The following is a 25259-nucleotide window of genomic DNA, read 5'->3' as shown; positions in this document are numbered from 1 at the left end:
GCCCGAGCCCACTGGGGAGGCCGATGCCCAGGCTCTGAGGACCATGCTGTCCGGGCTCATGAGCAATATCATTACCCGCCAGCTCAAAGGGTTAGAGTGAGGATTTCCCTCCCAACTGAATCATTTTCTCTTATAAGAATTCACTTATACACGAATGAGAACTATATACTTATATACACTCATATACTTAATGAGAATTCACTTATATACGAATGTGTGAGATCCCACCTGCCTCCACCACCAAAAAGCACAGCATCCTCCTGTGTTTGCCCAGCAAAGCACTAAGCTACCCCCATGCTTCCCTCTCCTGCTGTTTCCACAGCCTTGTCCCTGATCTGCGCCTGACAGTCCACTGACTAGCATTCTTTATCCTTGGCCTTTTGCACCTTCAAAAGAGAAGAGAGTGAGGACAGGAGAAGAAAAGGACGGGAGGGGGATTTTTCAGCTCATCAAGAGGAAACCCGAGATGTGCATGTTGGTCCCCTCGACCCCCTAAATCATCCCACAGCCAGTATTTGATTTTTATGCAAAACGATTTCATGCTCCGATTAGAGGGGTATACATTCAAGCTGAGAGACGTGTGCTGCCAGGTACAGCCACTGCGGCACAAGAAGGCCCCAGCGCCACTCACCTTTGTAGTCGGCCAGGCAGAGGCACTCGTAGCCATTAACCAGGTCCCTGCAGGTGGCCGCGTTCAGGCACGGGGCGGACAGGCACTCGTCGTACTCCTCCTCACAGTAAAGGCCGTGGTAGCCTGAGGGACAGAGAGGAAGGACTGCTGTCAGGCGCGTCCCATGTCCACCCACGCTGGACCAGCCGGCAGGGAGGGCCGGCGGGGGCTCCCTGGAAGGGGCGGCTCCGACAGGTGGGATTCCGGAGCTGGGCCTCTTGGGGTAGAATTGAGATGTAGATTTCTGGGCAGGCTGTGAAGGGCACTTCCCTTCAGGATTCCAAGGAAAAAAGAGTTTTCCATGTATCCACCAGAGGTCCCCTCACGAGGCTGTGGTCAGTGGTCCTGGGGGCCCGGGCCCACGGGTACATGAGGGTGTCTGCCGTGGCCACGGGGCACAGTGACAGCGGCAGGACTTCCAGCTGCTCTCAAGGATGTGGACCGCATTCTTCCTCCGATCAATTCGAAAAATGGTATCTCTAACTAAAGAGAACTCTATTAAAGGAGAAAAGGGATCGATGCATTTTCTAGGGTTTTCAAGTCAGGAAAGAAACTCAGCTAAACGGGTTTCACTAAAATTCCTGAGGAAGTGTGGGCTATCTCTGTTTGTTCACTTAAAGTTAGGAATATCTGTATTATAATATTTTTAATTGTGCTCAAATTTTTTAATTGTTAAAATAGAATCATAGCAAGAAAGAGAAAGAAACCTAGCAATTTCTGAAGTAAATATGGTTCCTACCCTCCCAATTGCAAAACAGGTGTTTGTTCCAAAGGCCAAGAGGACAACGTTCTTTGAGATTCACTCATGAATGTTAGGCTGTTTTTAACTTTCAAAAACATGTGTTACTGCCAATTTGCAATGAAACTGGACCATTTCTGTCTGGCCCTGTCCAAACAATGGGAAACATGTGAGCGCTTTCAAAAATCACCCTGCCTGTGTTGGTTCTGAATCCAGATAAGCAGGAAAAATAAACCCTTGCCCAAGTGGGAACTAGAACATTGAGCTTTTTTCCAGCTTTCCCACTCCTACCTGGCCAGCCCTCAGACTCAGACAGCCCCCTGAGGACCTGCTAACGTGTAGAGCTGTTTTGTTTCTTGTGCCTATCACAAAAGTGGGTTAAGCGCATATTGGCATTACTAACAGAGCACTTTTCTAGCATTTGCCATTTCAGTCGTTTGTTGAAGTGCTTTCCAAATTTAGGAGGTGATAATGACTCCTTTGAGGAGACCTTGACCTACCTAAGACAAATACACCATGCTTCTCAATTCTTCTACCCTGTTCTTTTTGTAGTTTTAGGGAAATATTTCCTATTACTCTTCGTCAGACTGTTTTCTTCATCTCGATCAGAGTTACTCAACTAACAGCAATTTTGTCCCTCAGAAGACTTTGGCAGTTTGGGGATACATTTTTAATTGTCACAACTAGAGTTGCTACTGGCATCTAGTGTAAGGACGCAGCTAAACACCCTCCTGTGCCCAGGACAGCCCCCACAACAAAAACTATCCAGCGAAAATGTTAATAGAGCCGGGCGGGGGGTGACCTTGTCAGGGCTCACCAAACTATGGCCCACTGGCCAAATCCAACCCAGTCTATTTTTGCATTCACATATTTATTGGGGTACAGCCATGCCCCTCCACTCCCGTACTGTCTATGGCGCTTTCAGACAACGATGGCAGAGTGATCAGTTGCGACAGAGACCATATGCATGGCTTGCAAAGGCCGAAATCTTCCCTGTCTGCCCCTTACACAGAACAAGTTGGGTGACTCCTGATCTAGAGTCAACAGAAAATCTTTCTTTTTACAAGAGTTTTGGATATTAACCCCTTATCAAATATATGGTTTGCAAACGTTTTCTCCCATTCCACAGGTTGCCTTTTTACTCTGCTGATTGCTTCCTTTGCTGCACAGAAGCTTGTTAGTGTGATATAGCCCTTTTTATCTACTATTGCTTCTGTTGCTTGTGCTTTTGGTGACATATCCAAGAGATCATTGCCAAGACCAATGTCATGAAGGTCTTCCCTATGTTTTCTTCTAGGAGTTTTATAGTTTTGGGACTCATATGTTTTAAGTTTTTAATCCATTTTGAGTTGATTTTTATAAATGGTATAATATAATACAAATGTCTAATAGTTTCATTTATGCAGAATGAAGATGTCCTAGAGCTCTGCCTATTGTTAACGTGCAAATAGTTAACAATAGTGTGCTGTAAACTTAAAATTTGTTAACAGAGTAGAGTTCATGTTATATGATTTTATTATGTGTGCTTCTGGCTTCTCCACGTACGAAACAATCCCAAGCAACATCTTTTCAACTGTATGTCTCTCCTAGCAGATCTTTTAAAAACCAACTTGGAAGGATCACTTATAACCCTGTAAGCATTTTGGTCTCTGGATTGAGGTGTTATTTACATGGCCAAAAATCAGAAGAAAATTTCATGGAATCATCCATAAGCGGTTTTGTTTTTGAAAACAGTATTGTTATCTTTTTTCCTACTAGCAACATGCAAAGCAAAGGAAGAAACTATTTTACAGAGAAAATTAAGCTGGTGATGTTTCCCTTCCTTGCTGGGGAGGGGGGAGATAAAGGTTTCATATTCTAAAACTGTTTCTTCAGAGATGGTAACATTTAAATGTCTTTATGGAAATGTCAAGGCACCCTTTCCACTTTGTGCCAAAAAACCCTAAATTGGACTGTTTGACTAAAAAGGCCATCCTTCCAAAAGAGAAGGATTCTGTGAAAATCAGACTGCCACCCCTGCTGGTAATTAATCTGGACAAACAAATTAGCTCAGGGCAATATGCCCAGTGTCTAGCAAAATTAACCTGGCCCAAGGAATTTTTAAAAAATAAAGATCAGAGGCGTGGGGATAGAGTGGCCCTCCCAGGGCGTCGAACTTCATCACCACCGCCCTGACCTGTGCATGGCTTGCTCCTGACTATCCAGCTTCAATCGCTTCTTTGGAATTGACCAGACCCAGCAGCCAACTGGATGTGGGAGTGAGAAGGAGCGGTCCAGATGGCTGCCCTGCTTCAGCTGAGTGAGTGAATGGTGCTGCCGTCACCCAAACGGGGATGGCCAAAGAAATAATAGCTTTTCAAGGAAGCTGACCAGTTGGACATGTTTAACTTGGGGCTTGCTTAGGGAAGGTCCAGGTGCAGCTGGAGAAAAAAATGGACTTTAATGGCACAGAAACAGCATCTGGGGAGTTGCCTAGAAGTGGTAAAGTTTCATCCAAAAAAACAAAACAAAACGCGGAGAGGAAAAAAGAAGGAACCAAAGTCAGATCTTCATGGCCAGGCAGGTGGAGAACAAGAAGCCAGATCAGGACACTCTGTAGAGATGGAGGAAAGTTGAAGAAAGGAAACCTCAGAGGGCTGGTTCACAATGTCAAAGGTCATGGAGAGTGAGAATGACAAGTGGATGACAAGACTGGGAGGTCACAGGCAACCTTTAAAACCATGGCTCTCAGTTGGAGCTCTACTGCTCTTTTGAGGGTGCCTTGGAGACTGGGGGACTGATTATTGCAACGATTGAAGATTTCTATTGGAGTTCTATTGGGGTCTTACTGTGACCCCACACAGCTTTTCTCTGTGGGGCACACCTCCTTGACGGTTCATATGGTTACATAACACCAGTCGTACTGGATTAGAATACCATCCTCGTGACCTCATTGAATTATAATTACCTCTATAAGGTCTCTTTCTCCAAATATAGTCATACTGGGGCTTACTACTTCAACATACGAATTAGTTGGTGTGGGCCAGAGATATTAAACATCATGCAACATCTAGAATTCTCCTGCACAACAAATAATGTCCTGGTGTCCTCACAACTGTGGATGGTCCCGTCGGACATCCATATCGGTGGAAACCCTGTTGATAAATTTCCACATCTACAGGTACAGTACAGCTTTTAAGATGTGCTGCGTTTTCCTAGAGTATAGCTACTGGGTACATCAAGAGAAGACTGTACCAAGACTCGTTCACCATTGTGGAAATTCTTTTCATAAGAGCAACAGAGGAATTTAAGTCACCAATAAAGCACACCTGAACCTGTAAACAAAATAAAACAGATATCACATCTTCAGATAATTTTCTGACAATACCATCCAAAGTAGCTCCTCCCACCAGTTACTCATCAAGACACTCAATAGATTTCCATCATAACACACAGAACTGTCTGAAATCATATTTCTAACTTCGTTCTTTACCTGATTATGATTCTCCTCCTCTGCTAGAATAGAGGCTTGAAGATAGAGGCCATAATTGCAGCGCTCACAGCTGTACCCACAGAATCTGGTACAGAAAAGATGCTCGAATAACAGTGGTTGAATCAGTAACCGAAATGTCATTGATTGAATCAACGCTCATTTAAGATGCACCCATGATGTCTGTGGAGCTTCCAGGTACCATGGGTACGAAGCTAAATGGCAGTGTCTTCATCTGCAAGGACTTTAGAGTCTAGTAGCAAGTTAGTGGCAGCTGCTTCTATCAGGCTCTTTGTGGTTGTTAACTTGTTTAATTTCCATGACAACCCAAAATGATGCACATGACTAATCCCAATTTATACATGAGGAATTAAGAGTCAGAGAGGTGAAGAAACTTGCTCAAGACCACACAGTTGACCCTGTGTATTCTTTCTACTTTCCCAGGTTGTCCCCCAAAACACATGACCTAGTATATTAGTTTGCTAGGACCACCATATCAAAATAGTACAGACTGAGGGGCTTAAACAACAGAAATTTATTTTCCCACAGTTCTGGAGGAGGGAAGTTGTAGATCAAGGTGTCAGCAGGCTTGGTTTCTCCTGGGGCCTCTCCTTGGCTTGCAGATGGCCGCCTTCTTACTGTGACCCCACACAGCTTTTCTCTGTGGGGCACACCTCCTTGACGGTTCATATGGTTACATAACACCAGTCGTACTGGATTAGAATACCATCCTCGTGACCTCATTGAATTGTAATTACCTCTATAAGGTCTCTTTCTCCAAATATAATCATACTGGGGCTTACTACTTCAACATACGAATTTGGGGAAGTACAATCCCACACATGACAGAAGCAGGAGTTCTTAACTGCAGCGCTGCTGACATGCTAGCCTGGATCATTCTTTATGGCTGCGAGCTGCCCTGTGCATTATAGGATGGAAAGCGGCATCTCCGGCCTCTGCCCACTAGATTCTACTACCATCATCACACCCCAGTTGTAACAGTCGAAAATGCTGCCAGATGTTGCCACGTGTCTGCTAAAGGACAAAACCCCGCTTTGGAGAACCACGGTCCTCAATTTGTTTTATAACCTGTGGGCAACTTGAGGAGAGTTGAGGCTGTGCAGGTTTGTGAAGTGTAAGAGTGAATTCATCTAGAACAGGGATTCCTGGGCAGAACCGAGGGGCCATCTGGGATTGTGGGTTTAATGTCATGACCAGCACATGGGTGACTCTCCTGCAGAGAAAACAGGCACTCAATTCAGCGGAGGCTAGGAACACACCAAAGGGATGGGATCGAGAGAGGTCAGAGGAAAGAGATGCCCGCTCCTGGGGATTTCTGAGCTACAGAGAACCCTGCTGAATGTTCTGCCATGAGGTTGGGGCACCTCTGTGTTCTGGAAGATGGAGCCCCAACTCAACCAAAGCACAGGAGTCAGGCTTCCACCCTGGGTCCAAGCTCTCCCAGGGCACCATGCTGCCCCTACCTGTCGGGGGCCCTTGACTCCTGTTCTCTCAGCACTGTCCCAACGCAGCATCCGTGAAATATCCATACCAATGGAGACAGGATCAGGCTGCACATGGGTCTACTCCAGACCCCTGCCTCCCCTCACCCCTCATGAAAAATCCCAACTGTAGGAATCTGGCTCTAGCCAGATGGCTTTCACACTGTGTGTAACAAATGGAGACAACTCATCATTTGCATCATCATCAGGGAGCCTCCCTGCGCTCCTGCTGGTTTGCTGCTTCAAGGGAAAGGCAAGAGAGCAAGGCCTTCCAGAAACATGGGTGATGTTCTGGCCATGCCGTTCACTGCCCCCGCCCCGCCGCCCGCTCCAGACCTAACTCCCTGAGAATCAATGTGAAGCATTTGGGGGGGAAGGGGGTTGGTTGTTTGTTTTGTTTATCTAAGATCTGGTGAGAAAAACTGTTTAATTAATGAGTTAATTAATTAAAAGATCAAATAGGTGGGGCGGGGGGACGGTTCCTTTAAGGCTATGTTGCAACTCAAAGGATGTTTTCCCCTCCTTTCAGGTTGAATGGATCAAATGTGAAAACCCAAGACTCCCTGATTGTAGTCTAGGTCAGTTCCCGGGAACATAGTTGCTAAAGATGTGGACAAAGAGAAAGTAGTGCAATTATAATACCATGATTGTCTGCGAGCTTTCAAACTCTGGCTGAACTCGTTGATTGCCACAGAGCCCTTCAGCACTGAGGCCTCTGGGCAGCACATTCGTTTTACTGAAGAGAGAGCTTTACTGCAGAGCAAACGTGCAGAGGAAGCGTGTGTGTGCACACACGCCCATTTCATTCTCTCTCTTTGCTGGGATATTCCCAATAGGAATCCTTTTAAGACCAGGAAAAAAATGTAGCATGCATGCCTGCTCATATTAATCCTCAGATTAATTAACAGATTAATTATGCTCAGGTGCTCTGCTCTAAACACACCTGCTGTGTTGAGATCTTACAGACTTCCGTGGAGTAACTACACTCTCCTGTTACACACATGTGCACACGCACACACAGACTCTAACAAATGCAGAGAAACCGCCTGCGAACACGAGGAGGCTGTGTAAGTGGACACAGAGCATTCGCTGGTGTGAGGGGGGCGGTGACCACTAATGTTGCTGCTTTTGCTCCCTGATCTCTTATCCTTTCGTGGTGAGGGGCACCATGGCCAGAGAGGAAATAGATGTGGATGACCCAAGGCAGTCTATGTTTCCATTGTTGCGGTTCTCATAAACACTACATTGAAAGGATCGTAAAATAGAGGCTAACAGAAAGTTCTGGGTTCCCAGCCGGCCCGGTATTCATATGTTACTGAGCCATCTACAGGTTTTACCTCCCTCCCTGGGCTGCTGAGAGGGCGGACAATGGAGGACTGTCTCTGAGTCCTGCCCAGACCCTTCGTGCGATGAGTCTACATTCTCCATCATTCAAAGACCCAGGGCCTTCACTGGTCACGTGAGAAGGCTGCCAAGCCCCAGGGCCTCCTGTTGGCCTCTGTGGCCAATTCGTTCTTTAATTCGGCAAATAGTGTTACGTGCCTATGATGTGCCAGGCGCTGTGCTAATCCCTGGGCCTCTAAGGCTGCGTGAAAACAGGCAGAATGCCTCTCCGAGGGCCATTGAAAGGAGAAAGATGCCACACAATCATCCAAATGAACATAAAATTCCAGCTAAATTTGCCCTCAGAACGAGGACACAAACTAGTTATGTGAAAAAAATCAATTTCGTCATTTGATTTTTTTAGCCTCGTCTCATCCATGTCCTTTTCTCATGATGCTTTTGGCCACTAGAGGGTGGCTTTTACCAGCTATGATCTATACCAGCTAAAAAAAAGGAAAGGGGGGTAATGTTACTCAAGAGTTTAACAAAAGATATGTGCATTTAAATAGAAAGATGTGTTTTACGAAAGGGAAATATATGGCACCAGGGATGCAAATACATAAAGAAGAAATGTCATTTCCTTTCATAATAAAACTTAATGTTCATATATTTGTCTATAGCTTACACAAAAAATTCACCCTTAAACATATCCTAGCTGCAGTTACAAATGTCCACTATAAAGCTGGCCTTTCTTTACTAGTTCTATAAAAATTATTTTAAAAATGCAAACACTTGCAGCACCATGACTAAAGCCCCCGGATTCAAGATTAAGTATAACGACAAGATAATATTTTACAATTTAATCTTAAAGATTATTGTGGTACGTGTGTCTGAGTATGAAAAAGAAGTAAAAAATGCTTTAATGAAATAATCCCACAAGCTCAACTGATTATCTAGCATGTTACCCAGTTATCATGAAGTATTCTTTTGAGGCGTTTGTCCTCAAAAGGGCCTGTGTCTGTGTTCATCCCACCAGGCCAGTGGTTCCCAGTGTGATCCACAGACCGGCAGCATCAGCATCACCAGGGAACTTGCAAGAAATGCAAGTTCCCAGGCCTTGCCTAGACCTACTGAATCAGACACCATAGGTGGGGCCTAGAACTCTGAGATTTAATAACCTTCTCCCTGATTCTGATGAACACTTATGTTTGAGCTATAGATTGGCAAAAAATGCAACATCTCACTCTCAAAAATATAAGGAAATGGTAGGAGTTACTTGTGGCAAGTGCCAGATATGGCACGGTAATGTTTTTAAGAGCCCCAGCTTCCCCTCAGCATATCAATAAGCCAACAGGAAAACACGCAGTCAAAATACAGGCATACACATGTAAATAAACCAACAGTCAAGCACGCAGACAAATGGCCTATCAGCCACAGGCACACAGACTCAATGAAACGACATGCCTCTTGGGTGGGGTTTGCTTAAGGGAAAAAAGCAATGCAAAGAAATCTCAAAGTGACAGCAAATGCCACATTTAAAACAGAAGGCCAAAATGAGGAAAGGTAAGGGTATGGATGTGACATTTATAATCCTCACGTATGACTGCAAGTCAGATACCAACTGAGAATAGGAAGGAATAAGTTTAAATTCAGATTAGTGAGCACAGTTTTTCCCCACTTCTCTAATCCAGCTTCTTGACCCCTGGGAATGACATTTCAGCTGAAAGGAAAACCATCAGAAAACAGCAGACAGAACCCACTGAAACAGAGAGTAGGACGCTGGTACTAGGGGGCTGGCAGTGGGGAAGTGGGGAGACGCTGGTCAGGGTACCAACCTCCAGTTTTAAGATGAGTATGGTCTGCGGATCTAATGTGCAGAACGGTGACCATAGTTAACAGTACTGTGTTATATACTAGAAAACTGCTAAGAGTGTAGATCCTCAATGTTCTGAAAACACATGGTAATTACAGAAGCATTGACTAACGCTCTGGCGGCAATCGTTTTGCAATATGTGAGTATATCAAGTCAACACGTATACCTTAACAATGTTCCGTGCCAGTTACATCTCAATAAAGTTGGAAATTATTTTTTAATTTTTGAAAAAAGTTTTAAATAATAGACAATCTACAATAATAGTTTTGACAAACCAACAGCTGAGAAATATGATCCGACAAAGTTGTGCTGCTTCTATTAATAAAAGGCAGCCTCATGGACACATAGCTGGGTACGCAAGTCCTTGTGTGACGGAAAACAAATCATTGTGATTGGGGTTCTTCCAGAAAGTTTTGGTGCATGAGACATGCAATGCAGACCATGGCACCCCTCCCCGGGTGTCACCCCTCCCCGGGTGTCACCCCTCCCCGGGTGTCACCCTCATGTCACTGGGGACATCCAAAGGCACCATGAGCAAGTGTCATCATCTAAGTTTGTATTAGTCATTGCCATTCTCAAGTGAATATGCTGAATCCGAAAGACTGTTGTACTCCAAGGCAAGTTCTGAGAGTCGCTCAGGAACATTTTTAGAAGCACGTATCTTTTCCTTGACAACCATCTTGAAGGGCCGTAAACTCATAAGGGCTCAAGTTGACTCTTAGTCAGGACTATCTGCTAAAGCTAATATTAACCACCAGTGCTGCACCTCCAGGCAACTGTGTTACAAGGTAAATTTCAACATGCAAATAAATTGGAGTCAGAACACAAAGATTTGAGTAAGTCCTGAATTCTCTTCCTATTGCCTCTACCAAATAAATATGAAAGATGCCTAAAAGTGAGACATTTTTCCATTTAAGAGATCATAATGCAGTGGGAAATCAAAAGTGTGTGTTTTTTTTGGTGACTTAAGATCCTAGTGTACTATGTATGTTAATAATCTAAAGTGGAAAATGACACTTCTTTGAAATAAAGCAGCGATGGGGCTCAATCTACACATAATTTTATGAAGTGAGAAAAGCTGTTCTCTTGTAGACAATCCTTCTCACTTGAGTAGGCAAGTATGGTGGGGCTGCATCTCTTTTTTCTCAAGCAATTGATGCCTACACACAGTTTTTGTTTTTCAACTTCCCTTCTCCTCAATCTGTTCATGTCTGTGTATATATATGTATCTGTGTATGTGCCCACATGCGTATGTGTGCAAACTCTTTCACATTCTCCACATATTTTGGTTTAAGATTGTGGCAGACTGAAAAAAAATAGCCACAAATTCTTTGTAGCTCCTCCCATCAAGAAATGGAGCCTATGGGCTTGGCCCTGTGACTTGCTTGTGCCAACAAGACATTAGCAAACATAAACAAAGGAAAATCTTTAAAAATGCACATGCAGAAAAAAATACAATAAAAAAAAATGTGTGTGCATTGGGTCCCGCCCTTTCTTGCTGCTTTTGGAACCCAGCTTCCATGTGAAGAAGTCTGGACAGGTCTGCGGGAGGACGAGAGGTGCGCGGCCCAGGTGCCCCCACCACTCCAGCCAACCACCCGCCATGTGAGTGAGGTCATCCAGGACCAGCCAGTACCTAGCTGACCACAAAAGCTAAGTGAGTGCACCCAACGCCACATGGAGCAGAGAAGAGAGCCCAAGGAAACCCTGCCCAAATGATCAACCACAGGATTATAAGCAATAAATGGTTGTGTCAAGCCGCTAAGTTTGGGAGTGGTTTGTTACATAGCCAGAACTAACTGACACTAAGGTTTAATTACAAGAGACAATGCCTAACCTAAAGGAAGAAAACCACAGACAAACTTTTAGGCATCAGAGAACTAGGGAAAAAAGGTTTCTCTAGGGGATAGTAAAAGGGACTCATCCCCAAATCATACCGCCAGGCACAACATAGTCTTTACTTTCAGTTGAGTTATCGCCAATGACCTGGGACCTTCACTCTGACCTATACCATCAGAAACCATCTGGTAGAGGAAAAAGAAATGAAACATGATCATTAAAACTTCAGTCCAAGCATCTAAGGATCTAGCAACCCCTATAAAGCTGATGGAGTTATAAATGGAGCGGTGTGACATTGTGTGAAGAGGCACTTGATGACGCACAATAGGACATGCTGTTCTACAAAATCAATAAGTGCTTTGAGGTGACAATGTCCTGGAATTCAAAAAGAGGTCATGAATCAATCTACTTCAGGCAAACCTAAGAGCTCTGAATCTTCATTAAAACTGAGGCAGTTTTATAAAAGCACACAGTATATGCATCAACTTTCATCATGTGCTTTCAAGTTGAAAATTAATGGCCATTATTTTTTAAATGGGAGAAATGTAGGGCATTGTCCCCAGGTTTTCATACAAATCCAAATCAATGAAGAATTCATAGCACATTGAAGACCAGAAGGCCGGAAAAAAAACAAAACAAAAAAAGGCAGAACAAGCAGACAAATCTTCCTGTTGGTTGTCTAACTGAGACTCAGGATGCAGGTCACCCCCAGTCACTATATAGCTCAGATATACAGCAGCACTTTGTCATAGGGTTTCCACCCCTGAGGTCTCAGGCCCAGGAGGTCATTGACACTGAGCCAGTCTTGTGGGAAGGAGTCACATAAAAAGGGGAGGGGAACATCAGAACTATCTCAAGGAAGTGAACTAACAAGTACAAAGTCAAACGTGAAGAGGAGAGACTGTTGCAGGGACATCGCCAGGCCCAGGTGAAAAGAAACAGCATCGGTGGAGTCCACGATCTGCAATAATCAATGTGGGAGGCTCTTGGAGATTCAGGTGCTATGAAAGAAGATCAAACTGCTACTAGGCACTAGGGACCCCAGAAGGGAAAGCACCCATCAAAGGAGACTGCCGAAGCTGAAGGGTGACACATCCGTTGCGTGGCTGTGTGTGCATTTCTCATCCGCATCACAGAAAGAGCAGTTTCTTTAATTGGGTGCATCCAGCAGACACCCACTCAAATGAAACCATACATTTCGATCACAGGTCACCCTCAACATCAATTTTGAAGCGGCTGAACCTATAGTGAAACAAGCGAAAGAGGCCCCCCTACCAACAGTCAGTGCAATTTCCTTGGAGGTCAGAGTTATGCTTCTCTGTTCTGGGAAGTAAGAAATGGTTGGTCAAGAGCCACTCACTGGACCACAACCAAGGCCACTTTTCAAACCTGGGGTTTGGGGTGTCCACCAAGAGACCCATCTCAGGAGTTGTGCTAAGGCAACGGGAGTCCAGAAGGTTCTTCTTGTGTTTGGCTCGAACATAAGTGAGCATCCATGTTCACAACATAACTTCGGGGCCACAACTAGGCTTCTGCTAAGTCTAGCCTACAGGTCAAGAGCTTTACTGTGAGGGAAACCTAGGTCACATGAGGATTTCTACCACTGCCACCTCCTTCAACAAAAAATAGAAACACTGTACCCTGGGGTTATGTAAGAGAAAACATTTGTCAAGGATTTGGCACAGAGTCTCAAGGTGGAAAGTTCTCATAGATGGAAGATACTCAGTGCATCACCTGGATCAACAGAGCTGAATCGTTGTCTTGATGAATCTCAATTTAATATGTTCATTCGAGGTGGCTATGCAGACAACTACCACTTAGACAATCTGGTGAAATGTTTCATTTTTCAGCCAGCTACTTATCACTGGTGAGTCAGGGTCACAGTTGGACCCCATTTCTTGTTGACTCTTAGGTAACAGAAGCTCCAGATCCCAACCCTGCTTCATCCTTAACTACCTCTAGAGCCATGAGCAGAGAAATGCAAGAACCATGGGTCCCACTTCAGAAGGGTGATAGGGACTCAAGAGCCATCTCAGTTAAAGAGCTCTGCCTGGCACCTGCACTTAAATATTTATCACTTACAACGGCCAAGGCAGCAAGCAACCCCTTAATCCTATAAAAAGCTGGACCTGTACCCATTATTCAAGAATGCCCACGATGGTCATGACCATTGATCTCAGCTCTAGACCAACCCCAACCCTGAACTTCACAAGGAAAGAATTGGAGCACAGATTTAATAATTTCTCAGTGGTCTTCCCCAGGAAAAGGGAATATCTGACACTGGCAGCTTTCTTTTAGAGATTGCGAAGAGCATGAACAAGTGTATCATCTCATTTGAGCTTTGTTACATTTTTCCCCATTTTAAAGATGAGAAAATTAAGGCTAACCGAGGCCAGTTACATGGCTGCCCCAGGGATAAAGCTGGGACTTAAATTCAGCTCTTCTTAACTGTAAGCCCAGGCCCCAGTCTGTCACGCCTAAGGAGAAGACAAGGCATGCCACGTTTCTGGTCTAAATTCCAGATTCCCAGGCATTCTCAGAGGGCTGGAAAATGTTAGCCATCAGATCATGATAATTTCCAACCACAAAACAAAATAAGTGTCAATCGCTTAGTTACAAAATGGTTTTAAATAAGTCCCTATCTGACCTCCATGGCCAGGAGCTTAATGAGAATTTCCCGAAATTCGGCACTGCCAGGTACTTCAAACAGAGCTGTCCTCAGAAACACTCTGGTCAGTGACGTCAGCCGCTCACAGCTGCCATTTCTGACCTTCCTTCCAGGTAAGATGATGTAAAATGATTTGCTCACAGACTGTTCTGCCTCCCGCTGCAAGCAGGTAAATCTCATACCTTTTTAATCATTCAGTCAAGAATTCTGAATGATTTGAATTTTAAGAGGAAGCCAGGAGCAGTGGGAGCAGAGGGCGCAGAGGGAGCAGAAATCCCTTATAATTAAAGGCAAGTTCATTAACACTTTCATACATATGGATTAGCCATTTAAAGCAAGGTTTAAAAAGCAGCCTCGTGGATAGATTTTTAATGTCAGGAATCTCATAAAAATTCCATACACTGCACCAGCAAGCGCCCTTGGCTCATTACCAGTGTGTGTCCTTCTTCCCCTCCGATTAATCCCTCAGGTCACTGGCCTAAACAAGGTGAAGACCACAGATTCCTCCCAAATTAGTTTCAAAACACAATGGAGAGGAAGGATGGTCATGGAAGAGGCTGGGAAGCGGATCAGGACGGGCCCACCTGCTGCCGCTCCTCGCACACTGGGCGGCGCCCTCGGCTTTCCCTCGCCTCCCCTCCCGCTCACTTCCCCGGGGCTGCCCCCTCCCAGGCCCCGTCCCAACTCCGTGCAGCCTCCTCCAGCCTCTCCGGCTGCTGCTGCTGCTGCTGCTGCTGTTGGCTCCCCGCTCAATGCAAGAACCCTCCAACACTCTCCCCAATTTTCCCTTCTTTTTATACTCTCGTCCCTATCGATATAAATAGTTCTCTTGACTTTCTCTAGGACACACACACCAGGAACTCCATACTTATTTCCCTGGTTTCAGCCTCTGTTCTAGTCTCAGGTAACAGCTAGTTGGTTGGCATGCTGTACCCCAAAGCGTACAAGACTCCTCTCGTATATTTCCCTGTTTCTCTGAGTTACCCAAGTTACCAAGCCTTTGACTCATTCTCGCCTTTGTACCCTACATTCAGCTGGCACCAGACTGTTGGCTCCACCCCTCAAACAGATCCATCCTTAGTTCCCACTGCCAGAAATTCAAGCCCTCATGTGCCTGAGCCTCCTGACTGATCTCCTGTCTAAGCATTTTTCTTGACTGTAATATCTAATTCTATCAGAATAATCTTTCTAAAGCATAGGTTAGTTCACATACACCACTAACACAAAATGTTTCCAAATCTTCATTTCCCAAACTCCTTACCACCCAGATTCTCCCCAGTCTGCCCCAATAAGCTTTTGGAGCCGTACTACCCGTTACTGCGCCCAGCACATCTTATCCTGCAGCCAACTGGACCTCCTGTTCCCTCAACTTCCCCCCGACCCTACCCCTACCTAGGACTTCTCTTGCATAGTGCCCTTCCCCATGTATAAATCTAAATAGTATTTCACTGCCCAACTCATTGGAAATTCTGATTGAACTATAGTTATGAAAATTCAATCAATTGGAACCGCCAATATTTTGAGGATTTCACTCCATTAAGTCCTGTCAATGTTCCCCAGCCAAAGGTCACCATGGGCACATGGTGAACAAGTTGGGTTTATTACTCATTATTCAGGGAGGGAGAACAAACACCTTGGGGAACCCTAGGGTGTCTCAGTAAGAAGGTATTAGATTGGACTTATTGTAGGATTTGAACTCTGGTTGGATGGTTTAGAGAGGATTCATTCTAGAATGGATGCCTTCAGAAAGTAGGAGCATTTCTACACTTAGATATCTCAATGCATCTTAGCCTCAGGAGAGGGCAGGCAGAGCGAGGCTGAGGCTGTAATTGGTGAAGATGCAGCTGGCCTTCACTTTATCTGCGGTAGAAGGAGACACTTGATATTTTGTGGGTTAAACAATGACCATGTTTTTATCTATACTTAGAATTTGGGAATGGTCTTGTTTGCCTCTAGAATTTTGAAAAATAAAGCAGGGCCTATGAGTGACCGTGCCTGATGTCAATGCTCTGTGTGATTGTTTATGTCCTTATGTCCAACAGGAGACAGCCCAGCTGTGAGACCATAATTAACAACTCCAAAGCCTACCGTTCAGTGTCTGACAGGAAACACCATGGCCACGCTGTGAACAACCCCAAGGCCTACACTGGAAAAGTCCAACAAGCTCTGTTCTCCTCTTTAACAATCCTTATGGTCATCATGATGTCAATGTGGAGACTTAAACTTTTTCTTCGCTAGAGTACAGACTGTGAAGAGCTGGACAGCTGCGGTTAGGTAGACAGGATTCTATTTGGGATCCTGGCGATGGGCAGGTATATTTTAGAAAAGGAAAGGTCTGGTAATAGGATTAGGATGTGGGGAAAGCAGACAATATATTCTATACAAGCCACAACTCTCAAGAATAATGTGATACGCAGATCACAACCCTCCTAGAGTGTGGTAAACGCAAGAATGGTCTCCATCCTAGTGAACCCGGAAAAGTTTTCCGATTAATAAAAGATGAAAGTTATCCACTGAGCTTATCTGAGAATGTAGATGCAATTAAGCATTTGTTAGCAGGCTAACTGTCTTCCTATCTTCCAGGCGTGCTTTTTTCTTTATAGCTGCTGAATTGCTATTAAAATCCTGGCCATTAAGTCTTATCTTAGATTCTGTTTGCAGCAGACACTATCAGAGTGCTGATATTGCCAAGTCCAAGTTTAACAGAAGGGAGCAATGCCAGCTGTGTCCTTTGGACCACACAGACCAGAAATGCAGCTCACATGTAGAGCATGTGCAAAAAAATAATAATAATAGGAAAAAACAGTACCTGAAATTCTTATAATTTCCTTTTTTTAAAAATTTCATTTCGAAAAAGTATAAACTTCCTTTCTTTTATAGCCTGAGTTGAGTTACCAGTCCTGCGGTGGAGAAGAATCCTCATAGATACATGACTGGCAACTTGTCCAGGATCTAGTCTGGGACAATTTACGAGCATCTAAGCATCTGTAACTGATGTTTATATTTCCATATAAAAATCCTCTAATGCCTTATATTTTGCATTCCTTCAATAGTAACTTAAGGCACACTCTGTAATGTCAGGGATAATTCAATTTAACAAACAAGGCTAGGGCAAGTCAAATGTAATAGGCAGGGAGTAAGGCGAGTGAACTCATGCAAACCATCTCCCTTTTTACAGGGATACCTTCCAGGATAGGTCATCTTCCAAGGAGTATCTCCAAATGACACCATTGTCCTGACAACCCATGAAACACACAATGGCTGTCACCTGCATGGGCGATGTCATACCCACGGGCGACCCCCTGCTGTGGCACCACCTCCCACGTTGGCAGGCCTCCAAGTTCTCTCTTTCTCCCGTCTTCAAGAGATTTCAATTTGCAAATTTTTTTAGAGTATGCATGGCCTATCACTTCACAGTGTCACTGAAAGATAACATGTCAGTGATTACTCAGCGCTGACATTTTATTATTGGGTATTAAAATCCCATCCGAAATCCCCAGCCCGATGAGCTAAAAATGAGGTTTGAAGATATAACACCTGGCAAACCTGATCCGCAGTCATTCCAATGGCATTTTGTCAGCTGGGAACTCGTTATCAACCTGACATGATTTCAATCTGTGGCCTTTTTATGAAGCGGGATCTGTGTGCTGTCTGCGAAGATAATCAGGCTTGGCCACGCTTCAGCGAGACCCCCAATTTCACTTACTCTCACGAGAGTCCTCTGGTATGCAAACTACTGCTAAAGCAATTAACATGCACCAAACGATTAAGACTAGAAATTTTGCATTCAGAGGACTGTCATTTTCACCTCTTAAAACGTGAATTCTCGCCAGATGTTAAGATGCCTTTTCTGTTTTGCACAATGTCACCTCGCGATCAGAGGGAGCCACCCCCTGAAAGCCATTCTATCTCCCAAGCTCCGTGACAGTGCTCGGACCGCAAGGCTCTGCTCCGGGGGCTGTTGAAGGGAGGGAGGCATCAGGGAATGGACCGGGGCCTCTTCGGACTTTTCAAGGCTTCTTGGAGGCTGGGCCCGGGCTGTAAACGTTCCAAATGGACATGAATGAAGTTTGAGCAGAGAACAGCAGGAGGGAAAAGTGGAAATAAATAGGAGATTCGTTCCCTTCTATGGCTTCAGGAGAAATGTCCATGGATGGAAAGAAAGCGGAAGAGCTCCCCCTACTCATGCCTGAAAACGTGCCCCACACTCTCACATGTAACAGGAGAACACGGTCAGCAACTTGTCCCAGGTCTAGTCTGTAACTCCGACTGTAACCGAATTGACAGGCATCTACGATGTTATTCATGAGAATAAAAACTGAGGCCCAGAGATGTCCGGGTAATTTCCTATGGTGACAGTCAGTAAGTAGGGATCTCCTAGGTAGGTCCCTTCTAACACCCTCAGCTACTGCTCCCAGTGTGGAAAGAGAAACACTAGTGGAACATGTCCCATTTAGGGCCAAGGAAGCCCCCTTGCACAGGCGGAAAACTCTCTTTGACATTATTATTAAGCAACACCTTATTACTATTAAAAGCATATCAAGCGACGTTTATCTTTAAATAACTGCATTCCACTTAAAGCTTTAAAAATAAACCAACTAAAATATAAGGAAAGTTTACTCTGGTTAAGAAATGAAGTCAGAGGAGAAGGAGGCAAGAAAACAAAGCTGTCTCTCAGTCTTGTAATATTTGACTCTTCTTTCAACGGGGTTTTGCTGAAGAAAGCGGCGCGCGCAGGAGACAGGACTGCCGTGTGCGGAGGAAGTTCCCGACAGAAAGATCTGAAGCAGATCGACGCCAATGGAGTTCTCCGTGTGCTGTGAGACCCGGCAGAGCGCTGGGGGAGCATGCTCCTGAGTGATGTGATGCAAGTAAGACTTTGTTGTCCCAGCACAACCTCAGCCTCTCTGGTCTGCAAACAGAGTGGTCTTAGGGCTCCAGGTCCCCAATAGCAAAGGGGCAGCAGAGTCCGGCTCCGCCATCAGTGTGCCCCGCGCCAAGGCAGGTGCGCTGTGTGGGGAAACCAGCCCCAGCTCCACCACGGCTCTGAAGGGAGAGGGCAGGTGTGATGCCCGCAAAAGTCTCCTCACATCATAGGCAGAGGTGGAGAAACTCACCTTGGGGTTTATGAGAAACCCCAAAACGTTACTGGGATAGCCTATTTCCTATGTTAACATGGCCAAGCCACAGTCCCAAATAGGTGCTCAAACACTGATTTAGATGTTGCTGTGAAAGTATTTTTTAGATGAGATTTACATTTAAATCAGTAGAGTTTGTGTAAAGTCATTGCCCTCCAAAATGTGGGTGGGCCTCGTCTAATCAGTTGAAGGCCTTAAGAACAAAGACTGAGGTTTCCTGAGGAAGGAATTCAGACACTAAAGTGTAACATAGGAATCCTGCCTGAGTTTCCAGCCTGCCAGCTTGCACTACAGATTTTGAACTTACCAGTTCTCACTGCATGAGCCAATTTCTTTAAAAAATAAATATATATTTTTATATATTGACTATGTGCATATACAATCTCCTGAGTGTTTAGAAAACTATAGAATTAAAAGTCTAGATGAAAGAGGCTTTGCACACTCTTCAATGCTTGGTTGTAGTTCCCACTAATTTCTCTCACTGGTTCATGAGTAGGGGGTGGGCCCCTTGCACAGTTTTGGGGCTATGGGACCAGGACACCAGGTTGGGATCCGGATTCAGCCCTCTACTGAGTGTGTGGCCACAGGCACAGACTGAACATGGGTACAAAGCTTTTTGCACCTCGGTGTAAGTACGGCTCCACCACATCTCCCTTACTGAGGGCCACTGAAGCACCCAGCTCACAACCTAGAAAGATTAATACTCATGAAATGGTGGCTTGCGCTATTATGGCAATACAAAAGTGACTCATAAAACACACTTCTTCCTACCTGCAAGTGGGAGAGAGACACATACAATGATTAAAAATATAATGTTTTAAAGATCAGCCCTGGCTGGTGTGGCTCAGTGGATTGAGTCCCGGACTGCGAACCAAAGAGTCGCCGGTTCAATTCCCAGTCAGGACATATGCCTGGATTGTGGGCCAGGTCCCCTGTAGGGGGCACACAAGAGACAACCACACACTGATGTTTCTCTCCCTCTCTAAAAGTAACTAAATCAAATCTTTTTTTAAATAGAAAGAAAGAAAGAAAGAAAGAAAGAAAGAAAGAAAGAAAGAAAGAAAGAAAGAAAGAAAGAAAGAAAGAAAGAAAGAAAGAAAGAAAGAAAGATCGGGCAAGTGATATTGCGGGTGACGGCTGGAACCCAGGGGAAGGAAAGGTGGTTCAGCCCCCGGAAGAGAATTTGCAGGTGACATCGGGTGACGGGGAGCGGGCGTCCATGAGAGTACACTACATGAGCAGGACCAGGAGCCGAGCGAGGCCAGGGAATGGGCATCGTGCTGCCGGCTCAGGGACGCCTGTGGAGGATCGTGCTGGTGAGTGTCTAACCAGCAAGCCCCGCCGAACAGGGGATGTGGGCAGAAGGGAAGCAGAGCAAAGAAAGAGTGGGGCTGCACCATTTTCAGCCCACCCCGGGAGGTGGTGGAGACAGATTTTGACTAGTGCCCACTCTGACTCCTGAGTATCAAAACTCCCACAATTAAAAAAAATTTTTTTAAAGCAGTAAAATGCAGAAGACATTTGGAAGATAAATGATGGAGCTTTTGAACATTTACACAGGGAATCGCAGTTCCTATAACATACTGTGCACAGAGTATGAATTTTAATAGGTGATAAAATTCTGAATGGATAGCATTCTGTTTTCCATGTGCATTGAAATAAGAAAAACATATTCCATTAACCTAAGAGCACAATATTAAAAGGTGGGCAATACAATCAAAGTTGTGGAATGACCTTCAATAAATTGTTTAAAAAATAATTAAGCTGCTATATGATTGGATCTGTTTTTAATTTTCTTCATTTTGCTTACTTGTATTTTCTTATTTTTCTACGATCGTGAACTGCCCATAAAAAGGGGAAAGGGTATTTTTAAATCCCTGCCAAGAGTAAGCCTAAGGAAAAAAGTGAGTCGTAAATGAGCGGAGGCCACTTACGTTTACAAGTAAACACATTCAGCAGGCCACCATTTGCTCAGAAGCAGAAGAGGTAGACGTCTTTGGGGGTGGGGACCGAAGGACGGACGGGGGTGAGGGGAGGGGGTGATGGCCAGTACCCACCTGGGTCACAGAGGCACTTGTAGCTGGTGCCCACGCTGCGGCAGGTGCCATGAGCGCAGGGGCTGAGCGCGCAGAAGTCGACCAGCTGGGCACAGGTGGGGCCCGTGAAGGCCGCGCTGCAGCTGCAGCTGAAACGCACGCCTTCCGCGTAGCAGGTCCCGTTGTTCTGGCAGGGTGACGAGGCGCAGGGGTCCACCTTTTCTTCGCAGGCAGAGCCGAAGTATCCTGCCAGGAAACGCAGACCGAGAGGGCAGGTTAAAATCAAACCATGTTTACACATAATAATTAATAAACTGGGTCTGAAGTGCTTCTCCTTGTTGTAAATTGATTAGCCAATTAATCCATGAATAATTTGCAGGCATGTACAAAGGCGGGTAAGGCTGGTTTTCTTAGTTTTGGTAACTAGAGGTTAAAATATTAAGTCCTGTGCTTCCGGGTTTTTTTTTTTAATATAAAATATATGACTGCTGAGATGTATAGGCATGCAGAGACATGGACCGACCCATTTACATATGCATACATATGTATGTGAGTGTCTGCGCATAGGTTAGAAAAAATACATTAATGGTGATCACCTCTAGGAAGGTGGGGTTGGGTGTCAGTAGAGGGTTGTCACCTCTTATTTTATACACATTGGTGGGGAAAGATATTCCTTCCTTTGCTTATAAAGGTATAATCCTGATTCTGAATTTAAAAAATTAAACCCACATAAAATAGCATGCAATAAAAAAATCTTTCTCCCACCAAGAAAAGAAAACATTTTTCTTTTGTTCCCCATTCCCTCTTTAAAAACAGCCACTGTTGGCAGTTCTGGGATATACACTTATTTTAAAGTTGGTTATTGCAATAGATACCCTGTGGTATATCCATACAGTAGAATACTACTCGGCAATTGGAAGGAACTAAGCTGTGACACATGACAAGACATAAATCAACATCAAAAAATTATGCTAGCTGAAAGAAGCCAGCTATAAACCAATGCATAGCATATAAAACTTCATTTACAAGAAATGTCCAGAAAAAGCAAATCTAAAAATATAGAAAGTAAATTAGTGTTTGCCTGGGGCCAGGGTGGGAAGCGAGGTTGACTTCAAGGGCCATGATGAGATTTTGGGGCTGATATAAATGTTCTAATATTACATTGAGGTGATGCTTGCACAGCTCTATGTATTTATTAAAATGTATTGAATTGTACTCTTAAAATGAATGAGATTTATGATATGTAAATCATACCTCAATGAAGGTTTTACTTTTTTTTTAACTTTAAATGTGTTTATTGTATAGGTGATTTTTATTTTGTGTTTCAGCATTTCTCAATTTAAACAATGTTACATATATAATGTGTATGGATCTGTAGGTCCATGCAGGTAGTTATTACACTTTAGGTAAAGTCTACTTTTCTTTTAACGTTGTAAGAGAAGTTTGAAAATTAAATGAAGATTATTCAAATTTTAGAAACAAGAGTTAAATAATCATATTCATATATGGTTTTTATTCCAATGTTCTATTTTGCTGTTCTTCTCTACATTTCAGTTTATATTTATCCATCTTCACACAGAACTAGCAATACTGGCAGTTTTTGTAGTTATTGTTAAGAATATAGTGGATATATAATACAAAAGTTGTTCTCACACTTAACTGAAGCATCATCCAAAAATTGGCACAACTTGTTCTTTTTCTGTACAGAAATAGAAAATTCAAAAAATATCTAATCTATTCAGCATTTTATGAAGTTTCTGGTAGTTTTTAAATGTAAGAAATCATACTAAGAGTTTAGCACACCATCAATTTTAATTACACTTGAATTCTCCATAGAGTCGCCTGGCACCCAAGAGTGGAATGTAACACAGTTCTATCCTTCCTGAGATGTATCCCATTTCAGTTTGAAAGGGAGATACATAAACATACCATTACTACCATATGACAAATTGAGCAACCAACACAAGTCCTGACCCTTATAATCTACTACTACCTCACCCCGAAAACAAGGCTGAAATTATTTTCATCATAAAATCTGGACCCAAAGGCAACTGGGTTTGAATAACATTTCTCCCCACAAACCTGTGGGGCCCTGGGAAAGGACTTACCCTGATCTGTTTGTGCATTCATCTCATGGGGACAGTAATGCCTACAACGTGTGGTTGTTATGAAGCATAAACGCAAATGTCTATGGCAAGCATTTGGCACCGTGACTGGCAGGTAGCAGCTGAATTATGGGATTCCCAGATTTCCAGGCCAGGGTACAATGTGGTTGGTGCCATTACCAACTGCCATGGAGAACACTCGAGGAGAGTCCCAGGGGGAGGTTATGAGTTCAGCTTTGTGCACGCTGAGTTGAGGTGCTTTGGTGGCTCAGCAGTCAGTTGACTCTACAGATCCAGGGCTCAGGAGAGAGATCCGAACTAGAGGACGTGGACTGGGACCCACGCATATGCACAGGAACTGAATTCATAGGTCTAGATGCTAGCACTTGAAGCAAGGGAGCAGAGTGAGAAGGAAGTTCAAGGCTGCCACTCTGGACAACTGTGGCATTTGGGAGCACAAGGAAGAAGAGGCAGCCCAGAGCGCGTCTCACGGAGAGACCCCTTGCCTGCGGTCTGCATTTCGCTGTGGCTTTCCCTCTTGGGGCCCCTGCCGCACACCTCTGAGCACCTCTGAAACCTGCGTCTGACTTGCTGAAGACCAGGGGACATGGCTTCTTTGTCTTTGTATCCCTGCCACCTGGCACAGAGCCTGGGAACTGGTAGGCATTTGATAAGAGACAGGTGGACAGACAGACAGACGGGCCAGTAGATACTGGATGAATAGATAAGTTTTAAGACAGACGGGAAGGAAACCAGCAGAAATGAGGGTGTCACTGAAAACAATGAAAGAGAGAATGTCCAAATAGGAGTTGTCAAAAAAGTGTCACCAACCCCTGCCTAGAAGCTGTACGAACAAGCCCAGGCTAGCCGGCTGGCAGAGGCGAGACCACGGCGGGCAAACCCGGTCCAGCTGAGGCTGCCCTACCGATCGGTCTGGCCGGTGGCCAGCTGAGCCCAGCCTGCATTGCCAACCCACAAGGCTTAGGAGCTAAAGAAATGGTGGGTGCTTTAACTCCTCACTTTCGGGGTTGTTTGCTATTTAGCAAAAGCTAGTAGATACAATGTAATAGGAAATACAGGACTGGATCTAAATGGGAATGTAGAACAGAGGGAGACTTTTGTTTTGCTCAGCTTGATGAAAAAAGACTTTACACAGTATAATTTATTATATACCAGAAGAAAATTTAAAAGAGGTGATTAATAAATGTTTGTTGAACTGAGTATCAAAAGAGTCACTGCTGTTGAATCAGAAATCCTGCATTTTGTTATAATTAGCAATTATTACCAATTCAAGGAAATATAAGAATGCAAATAATATTTTATATTTTCAAAGAACCCTAGTGTATCTCATATTAAACAATAGCATTGGAGGCCGAAAGTTTTTGTGATAGACTCTATTAAGCCATATGTTAACCAGAGTCAGGACTAAGCCCTGGGGCATGCAGTCTAAGCCTCCAGCTTTGGGGACAGCAGAAGGAGAAGACAAACACATCCATTGTGTTGGTGCTGACAGGCTCTTTAACACAGTGAGTGTGGGGGGAAAGATGTAAGTTATTTTGAAATAACGTACATTGGCTGTAGGTAAGGGAGACACGAAAAGATGAAGCTGGGGTACGTTAGGTGTGTGGTCCAAGAAAGAAGTGTTTGCTGCTTTGGGACTGGCCGTGGGCGACAGTCCAGAAAGTTTACTGGACTGGTCAATCCCTGCGTAAGGGTCTCTTCCGGTCAATGGTTTTGAAAATGCCTCTTGCATGAATGCAAACAAAAGTGATTATGGCGGCAAAGCAAGAGGATTGAAAAACAAGATTTAATATTCTTGGGTCCAGCCACATTCATAGACACATTCAAACTCCAAGACACAAAGAGCTCAATAGAGAAAAATAAGTGGAATACTGCT

The 25259-nt window shown here is 44.3% G+C and overlaps 1 protein-coding gene across 1 annotated transcript in view; it reads right to left on the bottom strand.

Moving 5' to 3' along the window:
- The window catches only part of DNER (delta/notch like EGF repeat containing), a 250741-nt gene that overhangs the window by 32374 nt on the left and 193108 nt on the right, over nucleotides 1–25259 (bottom strand). Inside the window, exons 8-9 of the mRNA XM_054585576.1 lie at nucleotides 21279–21503; nucleotides 632–754 (exon numbers count right to left, since the gene is read on the bottom strand). Coding sequence (XP_054441551.1) covers nucleotides 632–754; nucleotides 21279–21503 — 348 coding nt within the window. The remainder of the gene's footprint in view (nucleotides 1–631; nucleotides 755–21278; nucleotides 21504–25259) is intronic.

Source organism: Pteronotus mesoamericanus, unplaced genomic scaffold, assembly GCF_021234165.1.
Source record: "Pteronotus mesoamericanus isolate MK-2021 breed Mesoamerican mustached bat unplaced genomic scaffold, CSHL_Meso_final contig_90, whole genome shotgun sequence".
Classification (NCBI taxonomy): domain Eukaryota; kingdom Metazoa; phylum Chordata; class Mammalia; order Chiroptera; family Mormoopidae; genus Pteronotus; species Pteronotus mesoamericanus.
The sequence above is the reverse complement of the archived record's forward strand: the minus strand, read 5'-3'. Positions and strand labels throughout refer to the sequence as shown.